Source organism: Acomys minous (assembly GCF_964271855.1).
Source record: "Acomys minous genome assembly, chromosome: 13".
Taxonomy (NCBI): domain Eukaryota; kingdom Metazoa; phylum Chordata; class Mammalia; order Rodentia; family Muridae; genus Acomys; species Acomys minous.
This window is the reverse complement of record NC_140495.1, coordinates 77,708,221-77,729,662: the sequence shown is the minus strand read 5'-3', so window position 1 is coordinate 77,729,662 and position 21,442 is coordinate 77,708,221. Positions and strand designations below refer to the sequence as shown.

Below are 21,442 nucleotides of genomic sequence, written 5' to 3'. Positions count from 1 at the left end.
TTATTCTCTGAGTTTCACTTTCTTCCCAGCCTGTATTAGCCCCCTCTAACCCTGGACTCCATGTACAGATTTTATTCTGTTTCCAAACACTTGTCTTCTGCTGGAAGATGAAAATAAGCTAGCAATGAAGGGCACACTGACTATTACCATTTACCAGGAACTAAGAACTTTTAACAAGAAGAGTGAAGCTAAATTCTAGTGTTCTCCTTAAGTATTTGCAGTCTAAATTGAGACCACAGCCAGTTTTAATTGAACATAAAATCTCCTATTTGATCCTAAGCAGTGGAACAGTGTTTTCATTTGCAAGTAAGTAGATATTGGACTTGTTCCCAAGAGAGGCTAAATTCAGTGATAAGTTGCAATATTATCACAGTCAAAGAAAGGCCTGGAACATTTTCTAGTCTCCAGAGAAACACCAACCTCTGTGGCAATGTAATTAGTAATTCAAGTGTGCATTGAAGCTACAGACAGAGCCTCCGCCATGCAGGCAGCCGTCCTCCCTATCTGAGGAGCAGAGACTTTTCGAATGGGATGTCTGCTTTCAACGAATGGACCAATGCAGAGCAATGCAACCCCCTCTCGCCCTTGGTTCATCAAGCATTGCTTAAAGAAAGGCTTCTAACACTTTGTAAGTCTGACCTCTCTGTTACCTGACTTTTTGTCATGTAGCTCAATTCTAGGAGACATTACAGCCTTGAAATCCTCAAACCTCTCAAAAGGTGAGAGGGAAGTGTGGAAAGTGAAGGGAGAACTTCTGTGGCCTGTCATGTCCTACTTCGTGCAACTTGACATGTTTACAATGTCATAGCAACGCAAAGCTGACCTCAGCAAGTTTTCATTAATAGGATTATGCTAACATACCTGTCTCCCCAGTAAGAAAAACCTATGTCGATACTTGGTATTATTTCTTCTTTTTACCCAGTCTTTAAAAGTGTGATTTCTAGTGTTTGTATCTTTCTTTAATGTATGAATACATGGTATGACCCAAACCCTACGCAGGCTAAGGGCACAAAGGAGATGACAGACTGTCAGGCGGAGTAAGTTTGTTTATGCTGCTTCACCACAAATTTATTGCTTATGTCTGAGATCAGAATCTCAGCAGTCCCATTTCATCTGCCCAGTAATCCATGCGGGGGGGGGGGGGGGGGCAGGGAAGGTGAGGGGGGGTTGGGGGGAGACAGAAGCTGTCCAGTGCTGTTGATTATAAAGTCTCAGTCTTTCTTTCTGATATAGTAGCTACTTCTCTTAATCACATCTGTAAAGCCGACAGTTCCGTCCTATATAAAATACTCCAGGAATTTATTTCCTTCTGCATCTGTTTCTTCATTTTCCAATTCATACTTCTTCATGGCAACAAAATAGCGTATGAAGGTCTCTCCCAGAGCCTGCTTCAGACATTGATCTTGCTCCAGGGCTGCAAGGGCATCTTCCATCTTCAAAGGGATCTCGGAAGGTTCTGGTTGATAAAGATCCTGGCTCTCATCTGAACCAGCCCCAGCACCGTCACCGCTCTGAAGTCCGTCCAAACCAGCAGCCACAGTGGCGGCCAACACCAGGTAAGGGTTCGCGGTGGCGGAACCCAGTTTATTTTCTATCTGGGTGCCCTTTTCACCATGGCACTTGATGTTCAAGGCACAGCTGTTGTCGTTGTATCCCCACGTGGTGGGCACACTGTCCTTTAGGTCTCTGCTGTCCTTGCAGTAGCGTTTGCGGCAGCTAACCGCGGGGGCCATCAGGCAGCTGAGAGCAGCAGAGTGCTTCAGGAGGCCTGCCAACCACTTCTTCCCAGTGAGGGTGAGCTGCTCCACCCCAGAACCACTGCAGAACATGTTTGTCTTCCCACCCATATCCCAGACACTATGAGACAGAATTCCTGAATTGCAGAACCCGGTCTCAATTACAAGGCTCGCTATGTAATTATATTTCCTGGCTACTTCTCTGACACCTGTTCTGAGGGTGAATGCATTATCCGCTGAGCTAATGCCAAACTCGGGGAGGAAACTGATCTCCATCTGCCCAGGCCTGGTGGAAGAGGAGAAGCTCTCCACGTTGGCCCCGGTGTGGTACAGACCATCAACCAGCTCCAGCATGAAGGGCTGGTCGTGGTCACTCAGCAATGTCGAGGCAGGAAAAGATATGGTCTTTGAATTGATCACTTCTGGCACGGCAAAAATGCAGAAGTCATAGATGAAGGCAGACAACAGAGAGTAGCCGGCGTCCTGCAGCTGCCGCAGCTGTCTCTTGGCGATGTACCTGGGAGACGTCGGCAGAGGCTCGCCGGTTACCGTGAAGGTGTCACAAATCACCCGAGCGGTCCTCTCCGCCCACGGCAAGACTCTGAAGGTCGACAGCTCTGGCATGAGGACTATGTCACTATTGAAGCATGTGGCTCTTATGTGATTCACCTCATTGTCCTTAGGGTTCGGCATCAATTCCAGATAACCACGGGGCATGAAGACACCGTGGATCACTTTTTCCTGAAGAAAAAAAAAAAAAGGATAAATTAACTAGGTACCGAAATGTGAAGACAAACAAAGCAGGGAAGAAGATCTTGATAATAAGAAATGGAAGCTTAATATCTGTGAGTTAGCATTAGCTATCGGATAGAGTTTTTAAATTTCAGAATAAATATCCAAAAATTAAACCCTGAAAGAACTGTTTTTGAGGACTGTTTTACAATTTTCATATTTTAGCATAAGCCTTGATGTTCTCTCTTTGATGTGGAAAACAGTACTCGTAAATGCTTCACATAGCTATAAATAAATGATTTAAGGATAAAGAAAGGTACTATATAGCAAAATACAAGGATGTATAACTTCATGGAAATACTTTAAATTATTAGAATACATTTTTATAGTACAATTTCTAAGAACCTCGGGACTCTTCACAGCTATTTATATATACTCTCAAGAGCTTGTTGACTTGACTGGTCTAAATCTGCACTTCTCTCCGCCCTTCTTATTTTTGTTTGTTTGTTTGTTTGTTTTGTTGGTTGGTTGAAACAAGGTCTTCCTGTACACTCAGGCTTGCCTTGAATGCACCGTGTTGAACAAGAACACCTAGTCCTCCTGTCTCTGCTTCCTGAGTTCTGGACTTCCAGGTGTGCACCACCACATCTGGCCCCTAAGTTTGCTTTTACCATAACTAAGGAAGGGACTCACAGGCTCGTGGGAGTTGTACCCATAAATTTTACGCATACCCACAAGCATCAGCATATTCACACACGTCCACATTGTGAGATTTCTCTATGAAATAGTTTAATACCAAATTTCACTGAAAGAAATAATGTTATTTCCCTAATTGATCATGGTTAGTTCAGAAATCTACATGGTAGAATTTAAAACGAGGGTATGTGCTTTATTCATGAAATTTCTGAGAGATCATATAATCTAACACTGTGTCATACTCCCTACGCGCTGCATAGTGGAAAAAGCTGGTCACCACTGGGCTCCAGCAGTCCTTTACAGACTGGAAGAATAGCAAAAAGTCGCACTTTACTCCTTAGACTATTTAATTTGTAAGTTTCAGAGCACTCTTTTTTAAATATTCTCTTTTTTTATGCATTTTTGGACATGTAACAGAAATCTAACCATTCTCCATTTGCTGTGAGACATATATAAACTTCTGTATGAATGTATTAATAACTGTTCATGGTAATAAGATATATATATATATATATATATATATATATATATATATATATATATGTACACATATGGAGAGAGGGAAGGAGGGAGAGAGGAAGGGAGGGAGAGAGGAAGGGAGGGGGAGAGAGAGAGAGAGAGAGAGTATACTGAAGCACTAAATGGCTTTATACTGTAAGACAGATCTCTCTGAATGCGATAGAAATTTTTGCAGATTAAGTTGAAACCCTAATGACACCTGTTATTTGGAGCACAATTAAAGCTACCTTTTGAAACAAACCAAAGATTTCATTATGAGATCTACTGTAATATGTCATATTTTTATTAAATCTAGGCTAGACCTCACATTATCCACATATAATTTAAATCAAAGCATCCCTTTGACAAAACAAGACACTATAAGTTTGTTGGAAAGTTGGATGTGCTAATGCCTGCAAGGCATTTAGCACAGTGCCAGGCATGAATGAAACCATTTAGACTCTGGAGAGGTCATTTAATCATAGGTTTCCTCTTTGGCCTCTTCCAGTGGTATATCAACCTTTTCCTTTAGTCTCAGCAGATGATCTCTCTTTGCTTTTTTCTTTAAATCAATATTTGCATTTAAAATAAGAAGCAACACTTAGTTCAGATAAAGGATAAAAGGAAGATTAAAGCTGAGCTGAAGGCAGTAGATACAGAAGCAAGACATCGCAGAGCTGCTACGTGATGGGCCACAGCCGAGTGTCTCAGCACTAAGGCTGCCTGGCTGCTACAAGTTGATTCTTAATTCTAAAAATATATATTAGTTTATCTCTTCTAGTTATTAATAATCTAACTTAATAATTTCAATTTGGTGTGTTATTTCCATAAATAAACGTGATTTAAAATTATTCTTATAATCCCAGTGCTGAGAAAAAGAAGTGGACATGGGCTCCCACGCCTAGGCAAGAACTTATCTGCAAATGGCACCCACTTGCAAAGGAAAAATGTGTTTTCTCCAATGGAGTCTCATTAGGTATATTAGTCACGCTTCAGGGTAAACTCCACCTCCAGAAGTAGATGCCAAACACATTAATTTTGTGATACAAATCCTAGTGATTTCTGTCTCCCAAAGTTCCAAAATGGATTTAAAGTGTTTTGTTTAACAATTAAAAAGTTAGAAATAAAAGGACAATGAACTAAGGCTTACAGGAAGGAGAAATATTTGAAGACAGGAAGTTAAGAATAAGCATACTACTGAAAAGGATATGTATTCTCAGAATACAACAATTCTCTCCAAGCCCAGTCATGGAGGAAAAGTGTTTTTGACAAGTGGGATAATTGAACAAGAAAATGCATGTTTTCAATAGCAGCTTTAAACACAGATATCTCCTTTTCTTTCAGTTAAATCACTCTTCAGCCCATGTAAAGGTGGGCTGTATTGGGAAGGTCACTGAAACACTGGAATGGTGGTCTAAGTATTTAGTTTTCAAGAACTAGTGAAATAAATTATTACAATTTGTTAAATACAGAAAAGGTTCATGTTGAGGTCTCAGTCAAGTGTCTGAAATGCCAATTCTGTTTTTATATTGGTTTTAAAGGAGATTTATATGAATTATCTTCTGGTCCTGCTCATAGTAATTTTCCATTTTCTTATCAGAATTAACTAACATTTAAAGTTCTTAACTGAATTTAGAAAAAAACCAATATTGTTAGACTATTTAAAGACAAGACCAAACACTTTTAAAATCATCGATTGATTAATCAATTGATTCATCATGTGTGTACATTTGTGAGCGTGTGTGTGTGTGTGTGTGTGTGTGTGTGTGTGTGTGTGTGTGTGTGTGTGTGTGTGTGTCCCAGACTGCTTTACTTTTATATTTTCTTAAAGATTGGTACTGGCTGATAACCTTTCTCAACAACCTTGATGTTTGGTAACCCCAACAAAATAGTCACTAAAATGAATACATAATATAAAGTAAACAAATCCTAAAACATCTCCACTAATACAAGTTTCTTGAGGTTACTAGTCTCATCATTTAATATTCATTAAGTCATCTCACGACAATTGGGTATTTTCATATCTGTATATCAGCTGAAAGGATATGCTTTTTACCTAGCAAATCATCTCTATTTAATCATTGCTACCTTTCATGTTTTCTCTTGGGTCTTGGCTTGCAATTTTCACATGTGAAATAAAATAAAATCTTTATAATTGCAGCATAAAAAGAAAAGATAGTTCTGTGGAATAAAATTATTCAAGGCAGAAGGACTGAAATCGCCAGGCTTAATTAGTTTCCTATTTCTATTGGGTAAAGAAACTGTTATTGTGCATTCATCTCCTTGGGGAGCAATAATGTGGGGGGGGAGGGGCAAGGAAAATAGCAAAACAAATTATTGCTTTTCAGCTCAAATGACTGTGTAGATTACAAGAAAATGCAGATGAGCGTTTGCTTTCTACTGGTCATGAAATCACACTCATCATAACTGTAAGACTCACTTGAAAGAATTGTGCAGGAATGCTCTTAGATCTGGAGACACCGTGCAAGTCTGTTGCTTCAAATCGTACAAACTGGAGGTGATTCTTGGCCATTTCTTGTTTAATGTGTTTCATTCTAGAAGAAAGTTGAGGCGGTGTCAAAGTCTGAGCATTGTCCTTGGTGTGATCTGTAGAATAAGGATTTGAAGTCACCAGATCGGAATAGACCAAAAGGCAGAAGGGTAGACACAGTGAATTAGTCACTAAGGTTTCAAACAAGAGCATCGTATGTCCATTGCATGGATCATAACTTTACACAGAGATCTTACCTCTCTCTCTCTCTACCTCTACAGTCATCCTAAAAGCACTGTCTAAGCACCCTAAGCAATTGTTCATCAGTTAGGACTTGTCAGCCTAAGAAGATGGTGACATCATAGTGCTTGCTGAAAAATTTTGCTCACGAAAAGCTTCACTCATGGAAGACAACGGATAACCTGACAGCGCTGGAGACATACATATCACCTGTAGATGCCAAAATTAAAGCTTTGTGGCTTCTCGGATTAACCTACGATATCCAAACCAAACATTCCTATATACTTGGAGATAAAATTGTATTTTTATTTTCTGTTGTGCTGACTCATTTTCCCTTTCCATTCCTTTCCTTTTTTTTTTTTTCCCAAAAGTTACCTTCCATCTATGCAATGGCATCTGAGTCTTAGAAGTACATCATTATATCAAATGTCACAATTATTTAAACCAAGAAAGATATCAAGACGGGGGATGAGGGAGGGAGAGTGGAAGCAGGAGGCAATGATAGAGGGGGCTAATAGGAATATAAAGTGAACAAATTAAAAATAAAATGAATAAATAATTTTAAGAGATATTGAGAATGGGAATGGAGATGAAAATTCACTCGGGATTATGCAGCCAATTTTTTTAAGTAAGAAATATAATAAAATGTCCATTTCCAAAATTTTATTATTTTGGCAATTCTAAAACTTTGGAGCTAGGAAAGACTTTGGATAAAAGTTAATCTAGCCAGCTCATTAGCCCCAGAAAGACACACACAGCAGCAGTCCAAGTCTCTTTGTCTATCTCTGTTTCTCTGTCTCTCTGTCTCTGTCTCTGTCTCTGTCTCTCTCTGTCTCTCTCTGTCTCTCTCTGTCTCTGTCTCTCTCTGTCTCTCTCTGTCTCTCTGTCTCTCTCTCTCTCTCTCTCTCTCTCTCTCTCTCTCTCTCTCTCTCTCACACACACACACACACACACACACACACACACACACACACACACACATCACTGTCAGTTCAGAAACTAGAATAGTTTTCTGGATTCCAGGTAGCAGGCCGGTTAACAGGACATAAATGAAGTCCATAGATAGAGAGGTTCTCCCCAAAGTGTGCATTATAAATGTCACTGTCAGCTTTCTGAATCTCCTTGTTCCAGAGACAGCCACATCTTCTCAGGCAGTGCCAACATTGTCCCTTGACATGATGGTGAAGGTCAGAGTAAATGGTTTTGGCCATATTGGGTGCCTGGTTACCAGGGCTGGCTTCTTATCTGGCAAAGTGGAGGTTGTTGCCATCAACGACCCCTTCATTAACCTCAACTACATGGTCTACATGTTCCAGTCTGACTCTACCCATGTGCTGTGTTCAACAGCATAGTCAAGGCTGAGAACAGGAAGCTTGCTATCAATGGGAAGCCCATCACTCTCTTCCAGGAGCGAGATTCCACTAACATCAAATGGGGTGATGCTGGCATCAAAATGTTGTGGCGTCTACTGGTATCTTCACCACCATGGAGAAGGCTGGGGCCAATTTGAAGGGTGGGTCAAAAGGGTCATCATCTCTGCCCCTTCTGCCGATCCCTCCCATGTTTGTGATGGGTGTGAACCACGAGAAGTATGACAACTCACTCAAAATTGTCAGCAATGCTTCCTGCATGACCAACTGCTTAGCCTCCCTGGCCAAGGTCACCCATGGAAGCATCATGGAAGGACTCATGACCACAGTGCATGCCATCACTGCTACCCAGAAGTGGCTATGTATTGGCCCTCTGGAAAGCTGTGGCATGATGGCCATGGAGCTGCCCAGAACCTCATGCCTGCATCCTTTGGTGCTGCCAAGGCTGTGGGCAAGGCCATTCCAGAACTAAACAGGAAGCTCACTGGCATGGCCTCCATGTTCCTACCCACAACATGTCCATCATGGATCTGACATGTCAACTGGAGAAACCTGCCAAGTATGATGGCATCACAAAGGTGGTAAAGCAAGCTCCCAGGGCCCACTAAAGGGCATCCTGGACTACACTGAAGACCAGATTGTCTCCTACAACTTTAACGTCGACTCCCACTCTTCCACCTTTGGTGCTGGGGCTGACATTGCTCTCAATGGCAACTTTGTAAAGCTCATTTCCTGGTATGACAATTAATATGGCTACAGGAACAGAGTGGTGGACCTCATGGCCTACATGGTCTTCAAGGAGTAAGAAGCCCTAGACCACCCACCCTAGCAAGGACACAAAAGCAAGACGGAGGCCCTCAGCTGATGAGGAGTCCCTGTCCCAACTCAGCCCCTGACACTGAGCCTCTCCCCGCACAGTTAGCATCTACCATCAATAAAGTTCACTGCATTAAATGAATAAATAAATAAATAAATAAATAAATAAATAAATAAATAACCCGGTCAGAACTTTTAGGAAGAGTAACAGAACACAGAGACTCAGCACAAATCAAGACACCCATATTCTTCCTCTTGTGTCTAGCAATCTTCCCAATCTCTGTCTCTGTCTCTGCTTCTTCGCTGTTAAAATACTACCCAATTGCTATGAGGATTAAACAAGGTATTTAACAGTGCTGTGAGTCAATAAGCACCATGTAAGTGCTACTTAAATGCAAAAAGTTAGCCCAATTACTCTAACTCCAGTAAATGGTACCGTAATCATGCCCACATTTGAACACACATCAATCTGTCACACCACAGACATCAAACAGCTATAATCTTTAAGTGATAACTGGGTATCAGTTTTCAAGATATAATTAGGCTTTAAAATAAGCATAAAGCTTGACAGATTGAGCAGATTTTAAATACACAAAGCATGAGGAAAACAAATTATTGGTTTCACCTACGCACGTATATTAGACATAATGTCCTATCACTGACTTATCTGGCTACTCCAGGACCCCTGAGGCTTTATAACTACCATATAACCTTCCATTTAACACAAACAATTAAGCTGTAGCAATTAGAATGCTACATGCTAAATTAACAGTTGGTGTGTTCCCACCCTTCTCTGAAACACTGGGTGTTCAGCTCAAGCAGAATAAAGCTTCTTATATAAAATAAATCTCAAATGCAATTTAAAATATTAAAGTTTTCAAACAACCAGCATTGCAGATATCATAAACAATCCTCTATGTACTGTCAAGCAGACTCTTCTCCGGCAAGAGAAAAAAAGGGGGGGGGTATTTCTATTGCCTCACCTGTGATGAGGTCATTCCATTGCTTCAGCTGTGATGAGGTCATTACATTGCCTTACCTGTGATAAGGATATTCTATTGCCTCACCTGTGATGAGGTCATGCCATTGCCTCACCTGTGATGAGGTCATTCCATTGCCTCAGCTGTGATGAGATAGCAGTTAATAATCTTACTGGCTCTTTGTCTCACCTGTATCTTCTAAATTTCCCACAAAAATATGTCTTGTTTTATGTTTTCTTTTTTAATTTCTAAGCACACAAATTATCAGGTTTCATGATGACATCTTTTTTTTTTTTTTTTTTCTTTTTTAAAACTTTTTATTAATATATTCATATTACATCTAAATTGTTAGCCCATCCCTTGTATATTCCCATTCCCCCCTCCCTCCCGCTTATCCCCTACTCCCCTCCCCTATGTCAGTGACCGAAGATTCTTTTTTTTTTTTTTTTCTTTTTTTTTTTTTTTTTTTGAAGTTGATTTTTTATTTTTTTTTTTTCTAGAAATAAAATATTTTTTTTTAATACATTTTTATTAAATTATACATATTACATCTCAGTTGTTAGCCCATCCCATGTATCCTCCCATCCCTCCCTTCCTCCCACTTCCCCCCCCTACTCCCCTCCCCTATGTCTGTGTCTGAGGGGGATCTCCTCCCCCTGAATATGCTCATACGGTATCAAGTCTCTCCTTGGTGACCTATTATCTTTCCTCTGAGTGCCACCAGGCATCTCCATCCAAGGGACATGATCAAATATGGGGCACCAGAGTTTGTGTGAGAGTTAGATCTTCTTCTCCACTCAACAGTGGAGAATGTCCATCGGCTAGTCCGGGTAGGGGTTCAAGGTTTTTACTGCCTATTTTTTCCTTGGCTGTTGCCACAGTTTGCGGAGGACCCCAGGGCCCAGACTCGCCTGTAGTTTTCCAGGACCCACTGGATCCTTCCATTTCCTCTTTCTCCCAGGCTTCTCACACCTAAAGATTCAATAGGATGTCCTCCCCTCTTACCCATTATTCTGGTAGGTACAGTTTTTCATGGGGACGTACACCTTGGGCTAGTGTCTCGATATAAGTGAGTATATACCATTTAGCTCTTTTTGCTTCTGTGTGAACTCACTCATTATGACAATTTCTAGATCAATCCATTTGTCCACAAATTTTGGAAATTCCTTGTTTTTAATAGCTGAGTAGTATTCCATAGTGTAAATGTACCACAGTTTCTTTATCCATTCTTCTGTTGAGGGACACGTAGGTTGTTTCCAAGTTCTGGCTATTATGAATAAGGCAGCTATGAACATGGTTGAGCATATGTCCCTGTTGTGTGGTAGTACATCCTCTGGGTATATTCCAAGGAGTGGAATAGCTGGGTCTTGAGGGAACCCTATTCCCATTTTTCTGAGAAAGCACCAGATAGCTTTCCAAAGTGGTTGTACTAGTTTGCATTCCCACCAGCAATGCAGGAGTGTTCCTCTTTCTCCACACCCTCGCCAGCATGAGGTGTCAGTTGAGTTATTGATCTTAGCCATTCTGATGGGTGTAAGATGGAATCTCAGTGTCGTTTTGATTTGCATTTCTCTGATGACTAAGGAGGTCGAGCATTTCTTTAAGTGTTTCTCAGCCATTTGAAATTCCTCTGTTGAGAATTCTCTGTTTAGCTCTGCGCCCCATTTCTCTATTGGGTTATTTGGTTTGGTGGTGTTTAATTTCTTAAGTTCTTTATATATTTTGGATATTAGACCTTTGTCAGATGAAGAGTCGGTGATGATCTTTTCCCAGTCTGTAGGCTGTCGCTTTGTTCTCTTGACAGTGTCACCAGCCTTACAGAAGCTTCTCAGCCTCATGAGGTCCCATTTATTAATTGTTGATGTTAAGGCCTGGGCTGTTGGTGTTCTGTTCAGGAAGTTGTCTCCTGTGCCTATGAGTTCCAGACTCTTCCCCACTTTTTCCTCTAACTGGGTTAATGTCTGTGGTTTTAAGTTGAGGTCTTTAATCCACTTGGACTTGAGTTTTGTGCATGGTGACAAATAGGGGTCTAATTGCATTTTTCTACATGTAGACATCCAGTTAGACCAGCACCATTTGTTGAAGATGCTGTCGTTTTTCCATTGAATGGATTTGGCTTCTTTGTCGAAAATCAGGTGAGCAAATGTGTGTGGATTCATCTCTGGGTCTTCAGTTCGATTCCATTGATCCACTAGCCTATTGCTGTGCCAGTACCATGCTGTTTTAATTACTGTTGCTCTATAGTACAGCTTGAGATCAGGTATGGAGATTCCTCCAGCGGATCTTTTATTGTAAAGGATTGTTTTTGCTATTCTGGGCTTTTTGTTTCTCCATATGAAGTTGAGAATTGTTCTTTCAATATCTACAAAATATTTAGTAGGTATTCTGATAGGGATTGCATTGAATCTGTAAATTGCTTTTGGTAAGATGGCCATTTTTACTATGTTGATTCTTCCAATCCACGAACATGGTAGATCCCGCCATCTTCTGATGTCATTTTCAATCTCTTTCTTCAGAGGTTTAAAGTTTTTTTCAAATAAATCCTTCACTTGCTTGGTTAGGGTTATTCCTAGATATTTTATATTGCTTGTGGCTATCGTGAAGGGAGTAATTTTTCTAATTTCTTCCTCTGCCTGTTTGTCATTTGTATATAGGAAAGCTACTGACTTTTTTGAGTTTATTTTGTATCCTGCCAATTTGCTGAAGGTGTTTATCAGCTGTAGGAGTTCTCTGGTGGAATTTTGGGGGTCACTTATATACACTATCATATCATCTGCAAATAGGGATAATTTTACTTCTTCCTTTCCCATTTGGATCCCCTTGATCTCCTTTTGATGTCTTATTGCTCTGGCTAGAACTTCAAGAACTATATTAAAGAGGTATGGGGAAAGTGGGCAGCCTTGTCTGGTCCCTGATTTTAGAGGGATTTCCTTGAGTATCTCTCCATTTAATTTAATGTTGGCTATTGGTTTGCTATATATAGCCTTTATTGTGTTTAGGAAAGTGCCTTGTATTCCCGATCTCTCCAGAACTTTAAACATAAATGGGTGTTGGATTTTGTCAAATGCTTTTTCTGCATCTAAAGAGATGATCATATGGTTTTTCTCTTTCAGTTTGTTTATATGGTGGATTACATTGATGGATTTCCGTATGTTAAACCATCCCTGCATTCCTGGAATGAAGCCTACCTGGTCATGGTGAATGATGTCTTTGATATGCTGTTGTATTCGCTTTGCGAGTATTTTGTTGAGTATTTTTGCATCAATGTTCATAAGAGAAATTGGTCTGAAATTCTCTTTTTTTGTTGGGTCTTTGTGGGGTTTAGGTATCAATGTGACTGTGGCCTCATAAAAGGAGTTTGGTAATATTCCATCCATTTCTATCTTTCGGAATAGCTTGAATAGTATCGGTATTAGCTCCTCTTTGAAGGACTGGTAGAATTCTGCGCTGAAACCATCTGGCCCTGGGCTTTTTTTGGTTGGAAGACTATCAATGGTTGCTTCTATTTCTATAGGCGAAATAGGGCTATTTAATTTGTTTATCTGGTCTTGGTTCAATTTTGGTAAATGGAATCGGTCGAGAAATTTGTCCATTTCCCTTAAATTTTCAAATTTTGTGGCATAAATGTCTTTGAAGTAGGTCCTTACGATTCTTTGTATTTCTTCGGTGTCTGTTGTTATGTCTCCCTTTTCATTTCTGATTTTGTTAATTTGGATAGCTTTTCTTTGTCTTTTAGTTAGATTGGCTAACGGTTTGTCTATCTTGTTAATTTTCTCAAAGAACCAGCTCTTGGTTTTGTTGATTCTTTGGATTGTTGTCTTTGTTTCTAATTTATTGATTTCAGCTCTGAGTTTGATTATTTCCAGGCGTCTACTCCTCTTGGGTGTTTCTGCTTCTTTTTTTTCTAGGGCTTCCAGATGTGTTGTTAGGTTGTTTATGTGGGATGACTCCATTTTCTTTTTAAAGGCACTTAGTGCTATGAATTTTCCTCTTAGCACTGCTTTCAATGTGTCCCACAAATTTGGGTATGTTGTTCCATCATTTTCATTGAATTTCAGGAAGTCTTTTATTTCTTCCCTTATTTCTTCCGTGACCCATGTGTCATTAAGTAGAAAGTTGTTTAGTTTCCACGTGTTGGTATGCTTTTTGTTATTTCTATTGTTGTTGAAGTCCAGCCTTAGACCATGGTGATCTGATAAGATACAAGGTATTATTTCAATCTTCTTGTATCTGTTGAGGTTTGCTTCGTGACCAACTATGTGATCAATTTTAGAGAACGTTCCATGGGGTGCTGAGAAAAAGGTATACTCCTTTGCGTTTGGGTGGAAAGTTCTGTAGATATCTGTTAGATCCATTTGATTCATGACATTGGTTAATGAAGTTATTTCCCGGCTTAGTTTTGAAATCAAAGTCCTATCCTTGAGTGAAAGTGGGGTGTTGAAGTCTCCCACTATTAATGTGTGGGTATCGATGAATGGGGCAAGCTTTGTTAATAACTCTTTTACAAATGTCGGAGCCCTTGTATTCGGAGCATAGATGTTCAAAATCGTGATGTTTTCCTGGTTGACTTTACCTTTGACAAGTATGAAGTGACCATCCTTGTCCCTTTTGACTAATTTTGGTTGAAAGTCTATTTTATTAGATATTAGAATAGCTACCCCAGCTTGTTTCTTGTGACCATTTGCTTGGAATATTTTTCCCCAACCTTTCACTCTGAGGCAATGTCTGTCCTTGTGGTTGAGATGTGTTTCTTGAATGCAGAAGAATGTTGGGTCGTGTTTATGCATCCACTCTGTTAGTCTGTGTCTTTTTATTGGAGAGTTGAGACCATTAATGTTGAGAGATATTAATGACCAGTGATTGGTAAGTCCCTTCATTTTTGGTATTTATAACAATCGAGTTTTTGTGAAGTTGTGATTTTGCAATGGTGTAGTTATTTATTTCTTATGTATTTTTGGTTGTAGTTTGACCGGTTGGGGTGGAGTTTTCCTTCTAGTAACTTCTGTAAAGCCGGATTTGTTGCTAGGTATTGTGTGAATTTGTTTTTGTCATGGAATATCTTGTCTTCACCTCCAATGGTTATTGATAATTTTGCTGGATATAGTAGTCTTGCCTGGTATCTGTGTTCTCTTAGCGTTTGCAGAACCTCTGTCCAGGCCCTTCTGGCTTTCATGGTCTCTGCTGAGAAGTCAGGAGTGATTCTGATAGGTTTGCCTTCATATGTTACTCGTCCTTTTTCTCTTGCCGCTTTTAATATTTTTTCCTTGTTCTGTATATTTTGTGTTGTTATTATTATGTGGCGGGAAGATTTTCTTTTTGGGTCTATTCTATTTGGTGTTCTGTAGGCCTCTTGTATGTTCGTATGCATCTCCTTCTTCAAATTGGGGAAATTTTCTTCTATTATTCGGTTAAAGATATTTTCTGGGCTGTGGAGTCGGTTACCTTCTCTTTCCTCTATCCCTATTATTCTCAAGTTTCGTCTTTTCATGTTGTCTTTTATTTCATGAACGCTTTGTGTCAGGAACTTTTCAGATTTAGCATTATCCTGGATGATTGTTTCCAATTGTGCGATTGTATCTTCAAGTCCTGATATTCGTTCTTCCATTTCTTGCAATCTGTTAGATAAGGCCACCTCTGAGATGTTTGCTTTCTTTTCTGATGCTTCTCGATCGCGTTTTTCTTCCGTGCGTTCTTTTATGATTTCTTCCATTTTTATCTTCAGGTCATGAACTGTTTTAATAATTTCCTTCATCTGGTTATTTGTGTTTTTCTGAAATTCTTCAAATGCCTCTTTATATGACTCTTTTAAGTCATCAGCCCTCTTGTTTGCTTCCTCCTGCATTTGTTTACAAAATTTATTTGATTCTTCCAATATCATCTTACTTACTAAGGATTTGAGGTGGTTTTCATTTATATCCATTGTTGTTGGGTTCTCCAGGTTGTTTTCATTAGGATTGCTGGGATCTGGAGATGCCATCCTGTTTTGGTTTTTGTTAGCATTCTTTCGTTGTCCCCTTGTCATTTTGGTGACTCTAATGTTGGGAGGTGGTTTGTAGTGACCTTCCCTGTTTGGGAGTGGATAGTTGATGTCTGCTTATAGGTAGGGTGCCCTTATCTGTGGGGAACAGGGAGTACTTCCCTGGACCAGGCTGGTGATTCAGATTCTACTCCTGTAGATTTTTCTCAACACCTTAGGCTCGAGGCTGAGTCCCGCGAAGTAGGTTTCTGTTTGGGCCTTTTCCCCTTACTGCTGTATCTCAAGTCAGCAGTATTGGGATCTAGAGTAAGGTCAGCACACAAGCTCTCTGGTTGTGTAGGTTGATCCCAGCTGTCTGTCTTTCCTGTTGCTTTGTAGCCAAGACCCCAGGTGGATCAGATCTTCTGGGTTGTAGCTGTCTTAGGAGCGTTCAGCCTTTCCCATGAATTTGGGAGTTCTTGCTGGGTCTGCAGGAGCTGACACAGCTAGGATCTGCCTGTTGGAGATTACAGGATCTGTGCCTGTAACCATACGGTTTCAGGCCACTGGCAGTATCTGAGGAGGTAGCAGTTTCCACGCCCCTGTATGCCAGGCCACTCCCAGCTTGCTATAAATTAGCGGTTATACCCTGCACATATGAGCCTCAGCTCCCTATATTGTGGGATACAGCTAGGGAGAGCCCAGTCAGAGCCAGCAGTTCGTCCCCGTGGCTGGGGACAAAAGCAGGTTAGATCGCTCCCAGACGCTTTAAGGCAGCAGTTATTCCCTGCCAGCAAGGCCCACAGCTCCGGATAAAGTGGGCGGTCCTAACGAGGGCGCGCAAGAATGACCCCTGCTAGGTCTATTGATCAGGTAGAGCCCAGTCAGAGCCAGCAGCTCGTCCCCGTGGCTGGGGACAAAAGCAGGTTAGCCCGCTCCCAGACGCTTTAAGGCAGCAGTTATTCCCTGCCAGCAAGGCCCACAGCTCCGGATAAAGTGGGCGGTCCTAACGAGGGCGCGCAAGAATGACCCCTGCTAGGTCTATTGATCAGGTAGAGCCCAGTCAGAGCCAGCAGCTCGTCCCCGTGGCTGGGGACAAAAGCAGGTTAGACCGCTCCCAGACGCTTTAAGGCAGCAGTTATTCCCTGCCAGCAAGGCCCACAGCTCCGGATAAAGTGGGCGGTCCTAACGAGGGCGCGCAAGAATGACCCCTGCTAGGTCTATTGATCAGGTAGAGCCCAGTCAGAGCCAGCAGCTCGTCCCCGTGGCTGGGGACAAAAGCAGGTTAGACCGCTCCCAGACGCTTTAAGGCAGCAGTTATTCCCTGCCAGCAAGGCCCACAGCTCCGGATAAAGTGGGCGGTCCTATCGAGGGCGCGCAAGAATGACCCCTGCTAGGTCTATTGATCAGGTAGAGCCCAGTCAGAGCCAGCAGCTCGTCCCCGTGGCTGGGGACAAAAGCAGGTTAGACCGCTCCCAGACGCTTTAAGGCAGCAGTTATTCCCTGCCAGCAAGGCCCACATCTCCGGATAAAGTGGGCGGTCCTAACGAGGGCGCGCAAGAATGACCCCTGCTAGGTCTATTGATCAGGTAGAGCCCAGTCAGAGCCAGCAGCTCGTCCCCGTGGCTGGGGACAAAAGCAGGTTAGACCGCTCCCAGACGCTTTAAGGCAGCAGTTATTCCCTGCCAGCAGGGCCCACAGCTCCGGATAAAGTGGGCGGTCCTAACGAGGGTGCGCAAGAATGACCCCTGCTAGGTCTATTGATCAGGTAGAGCCCAGTCAGAGCCAGCAGCCCCTCCCCTCGGCTGGCGACAAATCTCCTGTATTTTCCCTTTCTGCTAGAGAAAGGCAGCGTGCGTCGCCTTAGGGCAGCAGTTATTCCCTGCCAGTAAGACCCACAGCTCCCGATAACCTGGGTGGATCTGTCGCGGGCCCACAAAGATGGGCCCAGTTAGTTCAGTTGTTTGGGGATTGCCGGCAGTCGGGCCACGCAGCTGGCGCCAAAGGCAGTTCAGACCGCTGGCGTGAATCTCCTGGCGGAGTACTGCCAGTTCCCTTTAGGGCAGTAGTTAGTCCCTGCAAGCGTGACCCTCGGCTCCCTATAACGTGGGCGGACCCACTGGGCTGTGGGAGCAGACCACGCCGGTTGCTAACTGCCCCAGTTTGCAGGGTCAAACCTTTGTGTCTGGCTTCAGCTTGAGCGCAGGACGCGGACGCGGTCCCCAGATCTAGTTGGTTTTGGTGAGACTCGCCACCTGTGTTTCCACCCGGGTTAGGCAGGTGCCGTCCGCAGTTCGGCGCGGTGTGGATGTACAGGATCAATGGTAGTTTCACCCTATTCGCTGAGACTCCTCAGGCTTGGGGCTCCGGAAAATCTCCTCCCCAAATGGCGAATTTGGGTTTTTTGTGCTGGCTACAGCTTGATTGTGGATTCCTTTTCAGAGTTTGGGGAGTGCGTTTAGCCCTCGGGGCTGTCGCTTGTCCCGGGGTTGGACCCCCTGGTGGTCTGCGGAGTTTGGGGTCCCACTCACCTACAGTTCTCAAAATCCAGCAGTCTGTGGTTCCATTCAAGTCCCTGGTCTCCTCAGAGAAGATCAGCTATGGTGCCTACTGGTCGGCGCCATCTTGGAATCCCTCTCCATGATGACATCTTTAATCAATATGTGTCATTGACATCTCCCTCTGGCTGCCCAATCCTCTTTCTTCCTTCCAAAAATCCCCTCTGTTTTATTTTACAATGAAAAAATATACATTCACTTAAAGTCAACCTTTCAAGGTAAATATTCTTATCACCATCCACTTTTCAAACTGGTTGTATACCTAAGAAGTTGTCATGAAAAGCCCTGCCCTCAAAAATATTTTAAATGACCACATAGGGAAACTATAGGCATTAAACATGGCATTAAATGAAAAGGTGGGATAATTGGGTAAGGTGACAGACTGTGAAAATGAAGCACAGTTATCCAGAACATCCATGCAACTTGTTTTCATGGTTAAGCTGAAGCTGAGCAGTATCTATTTGTCATTCTCTTTTGTGTCAGTCTATGACTGCCTGTTGTCATAGCTTCAATACCTATAGAGATGTTGCCCGTAATAGGCATTCAATAAATATATTGTTAGTAAGTATATATGTGAATGAATCAATTAATATATCCTACATGATCTGACCTTATCTAATCAGTAAGTAAAAATTTGCACTGTACATTTTAGAATATATATCCTTAGTATCCAATTTTTCACTTAAAAGTTTCATTCTTTCACCAAATAGGAGAACCCTGTCTAGCCTAAATTCATTTTCAGAGCATCAACTCATCTTGCTGCATCATAGCCTGAATTTCTTCCCTTCAAATAAATCATATTTGTTATTTCCAATTAATCCTCTCGGTCAGTCTTTCCCGGCTGTACATGATAAATAGCAGGCAGATAATTACCAGTTCAGGGGCTCATTTGTTTTTCTTCCAGTGTGATTCCTGGGAGGTGCTCTCCTATCCTGTCCCCTAGGAGGACTAATAAATTAAATCAATGAGCTTTTATAGAGGAAGTTTTACTGCTCTGTTTAGGGGGGGAAAAATAAGAAAACATTAAAGAAGAAAAACCTTAGAGCGCATGAGCATCTAGAAGGCCTTAGAGAAATGTCCTCCACATTCCGAGACAATGGGGACATATTCAGCTCCCAAGAAAGCCACTGCTGTTTATAAGAGATGAAATAGCTCGCTGTATCCCCGCTTTATACTCCATAGCCCACTGTATTCCCCCCTTTCCAAACACTGTTTATTTAACCTTTTCAATAAATACCTCTTTTTTAACCAGTTTCTGTCTCTCGTATCCAAGAGGGTATTAACCAACACACTTATGCACCAGAATCATTACTCAGTAATCCAGAAACTTTGAATGATCACATTTCATTTTTAGAGAAGATTTGAGCACTCTCCCATGGCAGTCTCTTGGTTTTCTACCTCAGTAGCCTGAAGGGTAATGATGCTGCAAAGAGCTTCATTACAAAGCGGTAGAAGTTCTCTTCCATTCCGACTCTGGGTCTGGGATCTTCACCATCATCGTGTCATCTCGAGTTCAAAAGGCAGAGTTGGAAGCAAGGGTTAAAAAATTTTTTTCTGTTCCTCCAGAATCTTTCCAAGTAGTTGCTTACCAGCATTTGGGTTGAAGTCAGCATCAGGAACACTGGCCTCAGCACTGAGAAGTGAGTGGTTTCGAACTGACATCTGGTTCTGGTCATCTTTGTCATTGTGGGAGGGACAAGAGTCAGCAGAGACAGGTTTGCTCAGATCTGCTGTTCGGTTTCTGGACCTCTCTGTGGGAATAGCATTAAAAAGGCCAAAGCACATTGGAATTGTTTTCAAGCATCTTTAGCACCGCATGGAGAAGAATGGTTGAAAGGATTCCTTTCCTATGCAGTGGCACACCAAACAGGGACAGTGGGTATGGCCTGCCCTAGGTGCAGGCTGTAAGAATGTATAATGTCTATAATAGAAAATTAAAACAGTAGTAAAACCTATTTGATATGATTTTTGAAGTTAGCACAGGTTAACGATTCCCTTTGCCTCTTTGGAACAGCAGAAGTGATGTCTACACTTAACCCCACTCAGCACTGCATACAGATTGTTAGAGTTTCAGCATGTGGATGAAAATTCTCTCCAGACATTTCCTGTGGCCTCCCACATCTTTAGCCATAATCTTCACAATCATTCTCTGTACCAAAGGAAGCTTGTTTCCCACTCTGCTTTGCATCCCTTATCCCCACCCGACACCAGCATCCTACTTCCTTCCCTGGAATTCTAAATATTCTGATTGGCTATTTCTATATAGTTAATGTAATCCTACATTCTCCATCTTTCATGTAGCAATACATTGTGTCTTATTGTCCTTTTTCTCCTCCAGAAGAAGAGAAATGTGTTGTGGAAAGGAACACAAAAGAGATACAGCCACTGTCCACACCAATTGTGAGGTCACAGTAGCCACCTACCGCTGGAATTGCCCCCATCCATTGAGCAAAGATGTTGTTTGGTGACCTTTTTTCTTGTCCTTCTCAACTTGTTCATCCGGCTGCCTTCAGTCTCATTACCTTCATCTTTTGTTGTGTCCTGTCATAATTATTAAACAACAGCCCATATAACAAATCATGCAAGTCGCTGGATTTGGATGTCAAAGATGCACGTCAGGCGAACAGTCAGGTTTAAATTGATCACAGAACATTCATCACAGGAAAGCCAGTTCCTAATCCCTTTCAATGACTCAAAGAGGCTGAATTCTCTCTACCTCCTTTGATATGTGTTACAGAAAATTGTTAGATAAGTTAAGCTCTTGTCTAACTATTCAAAGGTTTTTTTTTTTACTTTGGAATGTTTTAAATTGTTTAGCCCTTAATAATTGATAGAACCCATTTCTTGTCTTTTAAAAATTGTTTACTTTATGAACTTTATATTTTCTAATCTTTTTTACCAAAAGCATGAGCATCTGAAATTTTGGGTTCTCCTCTTTTCCCTCGTTCTCCCTCACCCTCCCTCGCCTTTCTTGCATCGATATTTACTTTGATTCAAAATGGTATTTCACTCACCTACACCTTTTTTGAAACTCGACTTTTTTTTTTTTCATTAGAGTATACAAATGGGCTTCACTGTGACCTTCCCATATGTGCACAGTAGACACAATCGCTTCTATAAGATGACACACAAAAGGGGTCACTAAAAAGAGAATTTTAACCTAGAGTTCATGCTTCTAGGGTATGTGTGCATGTGTGTGCGTGTGCGTGCATGTGTGTGTGTGTGTGTGTGTTTTCAAACTTTAAATGTTGGCATGTTGGCTTAGAGTGAGAGGAAAGTGGCAAAGTCAAGGTAAAGAGTAGTCTAAATGTTTTGAGCAGTTGTCTTTTTAAAGAGCAGGTTCTGAAAGGTGCCATATCCATGGCAAAG

General features: G+C 41.7%; 1 protein-coding gene across 1 annotated transcript in view; it reads right to left on the bottom strand.

The window, feature by feature from the left end:
* Nucleotides 1-1,236: 1,236 nt before the first annotated feature.
* Nucleotides 1,237-21,442, bottom strand: part of LGSN (lengsin, lens protein with glutamine synthetase domain) — a 31,388-nt gene continuing 11,182 nt past the window's right edge. Inside the window, exons 2-6 of the mRNA XM_084752405.1 lie at nucleotides 20,497-20,614; nucleotides 19,663-19,824; nucleotides 8,369-8,495; nucleotides 6,103-6,391; nucleotides 1,237-2,477 (exon numbers count right to left, since the gene is read on the bottom strand). Coding sequence (XP_084608531.1) covers nucleotides 1,278-2,477; nucleotides 6,103-6,391; nucleotides 8,369-8,495; nucleotides 19,663-19,824; nucleotides 20,497-20,614 — 1,896 coding nt within the window. The 3' untranslated portion in view covers nucleotides 1,237-1,277. The remainder of the gene's footprint in view (nucleotides 2,478-6,102; nucleotides 6,392-8,368; nucleotides 8,496-19,662; nucleotides 19,825-20,496; nucleotides 20,615-21,442) is intronic.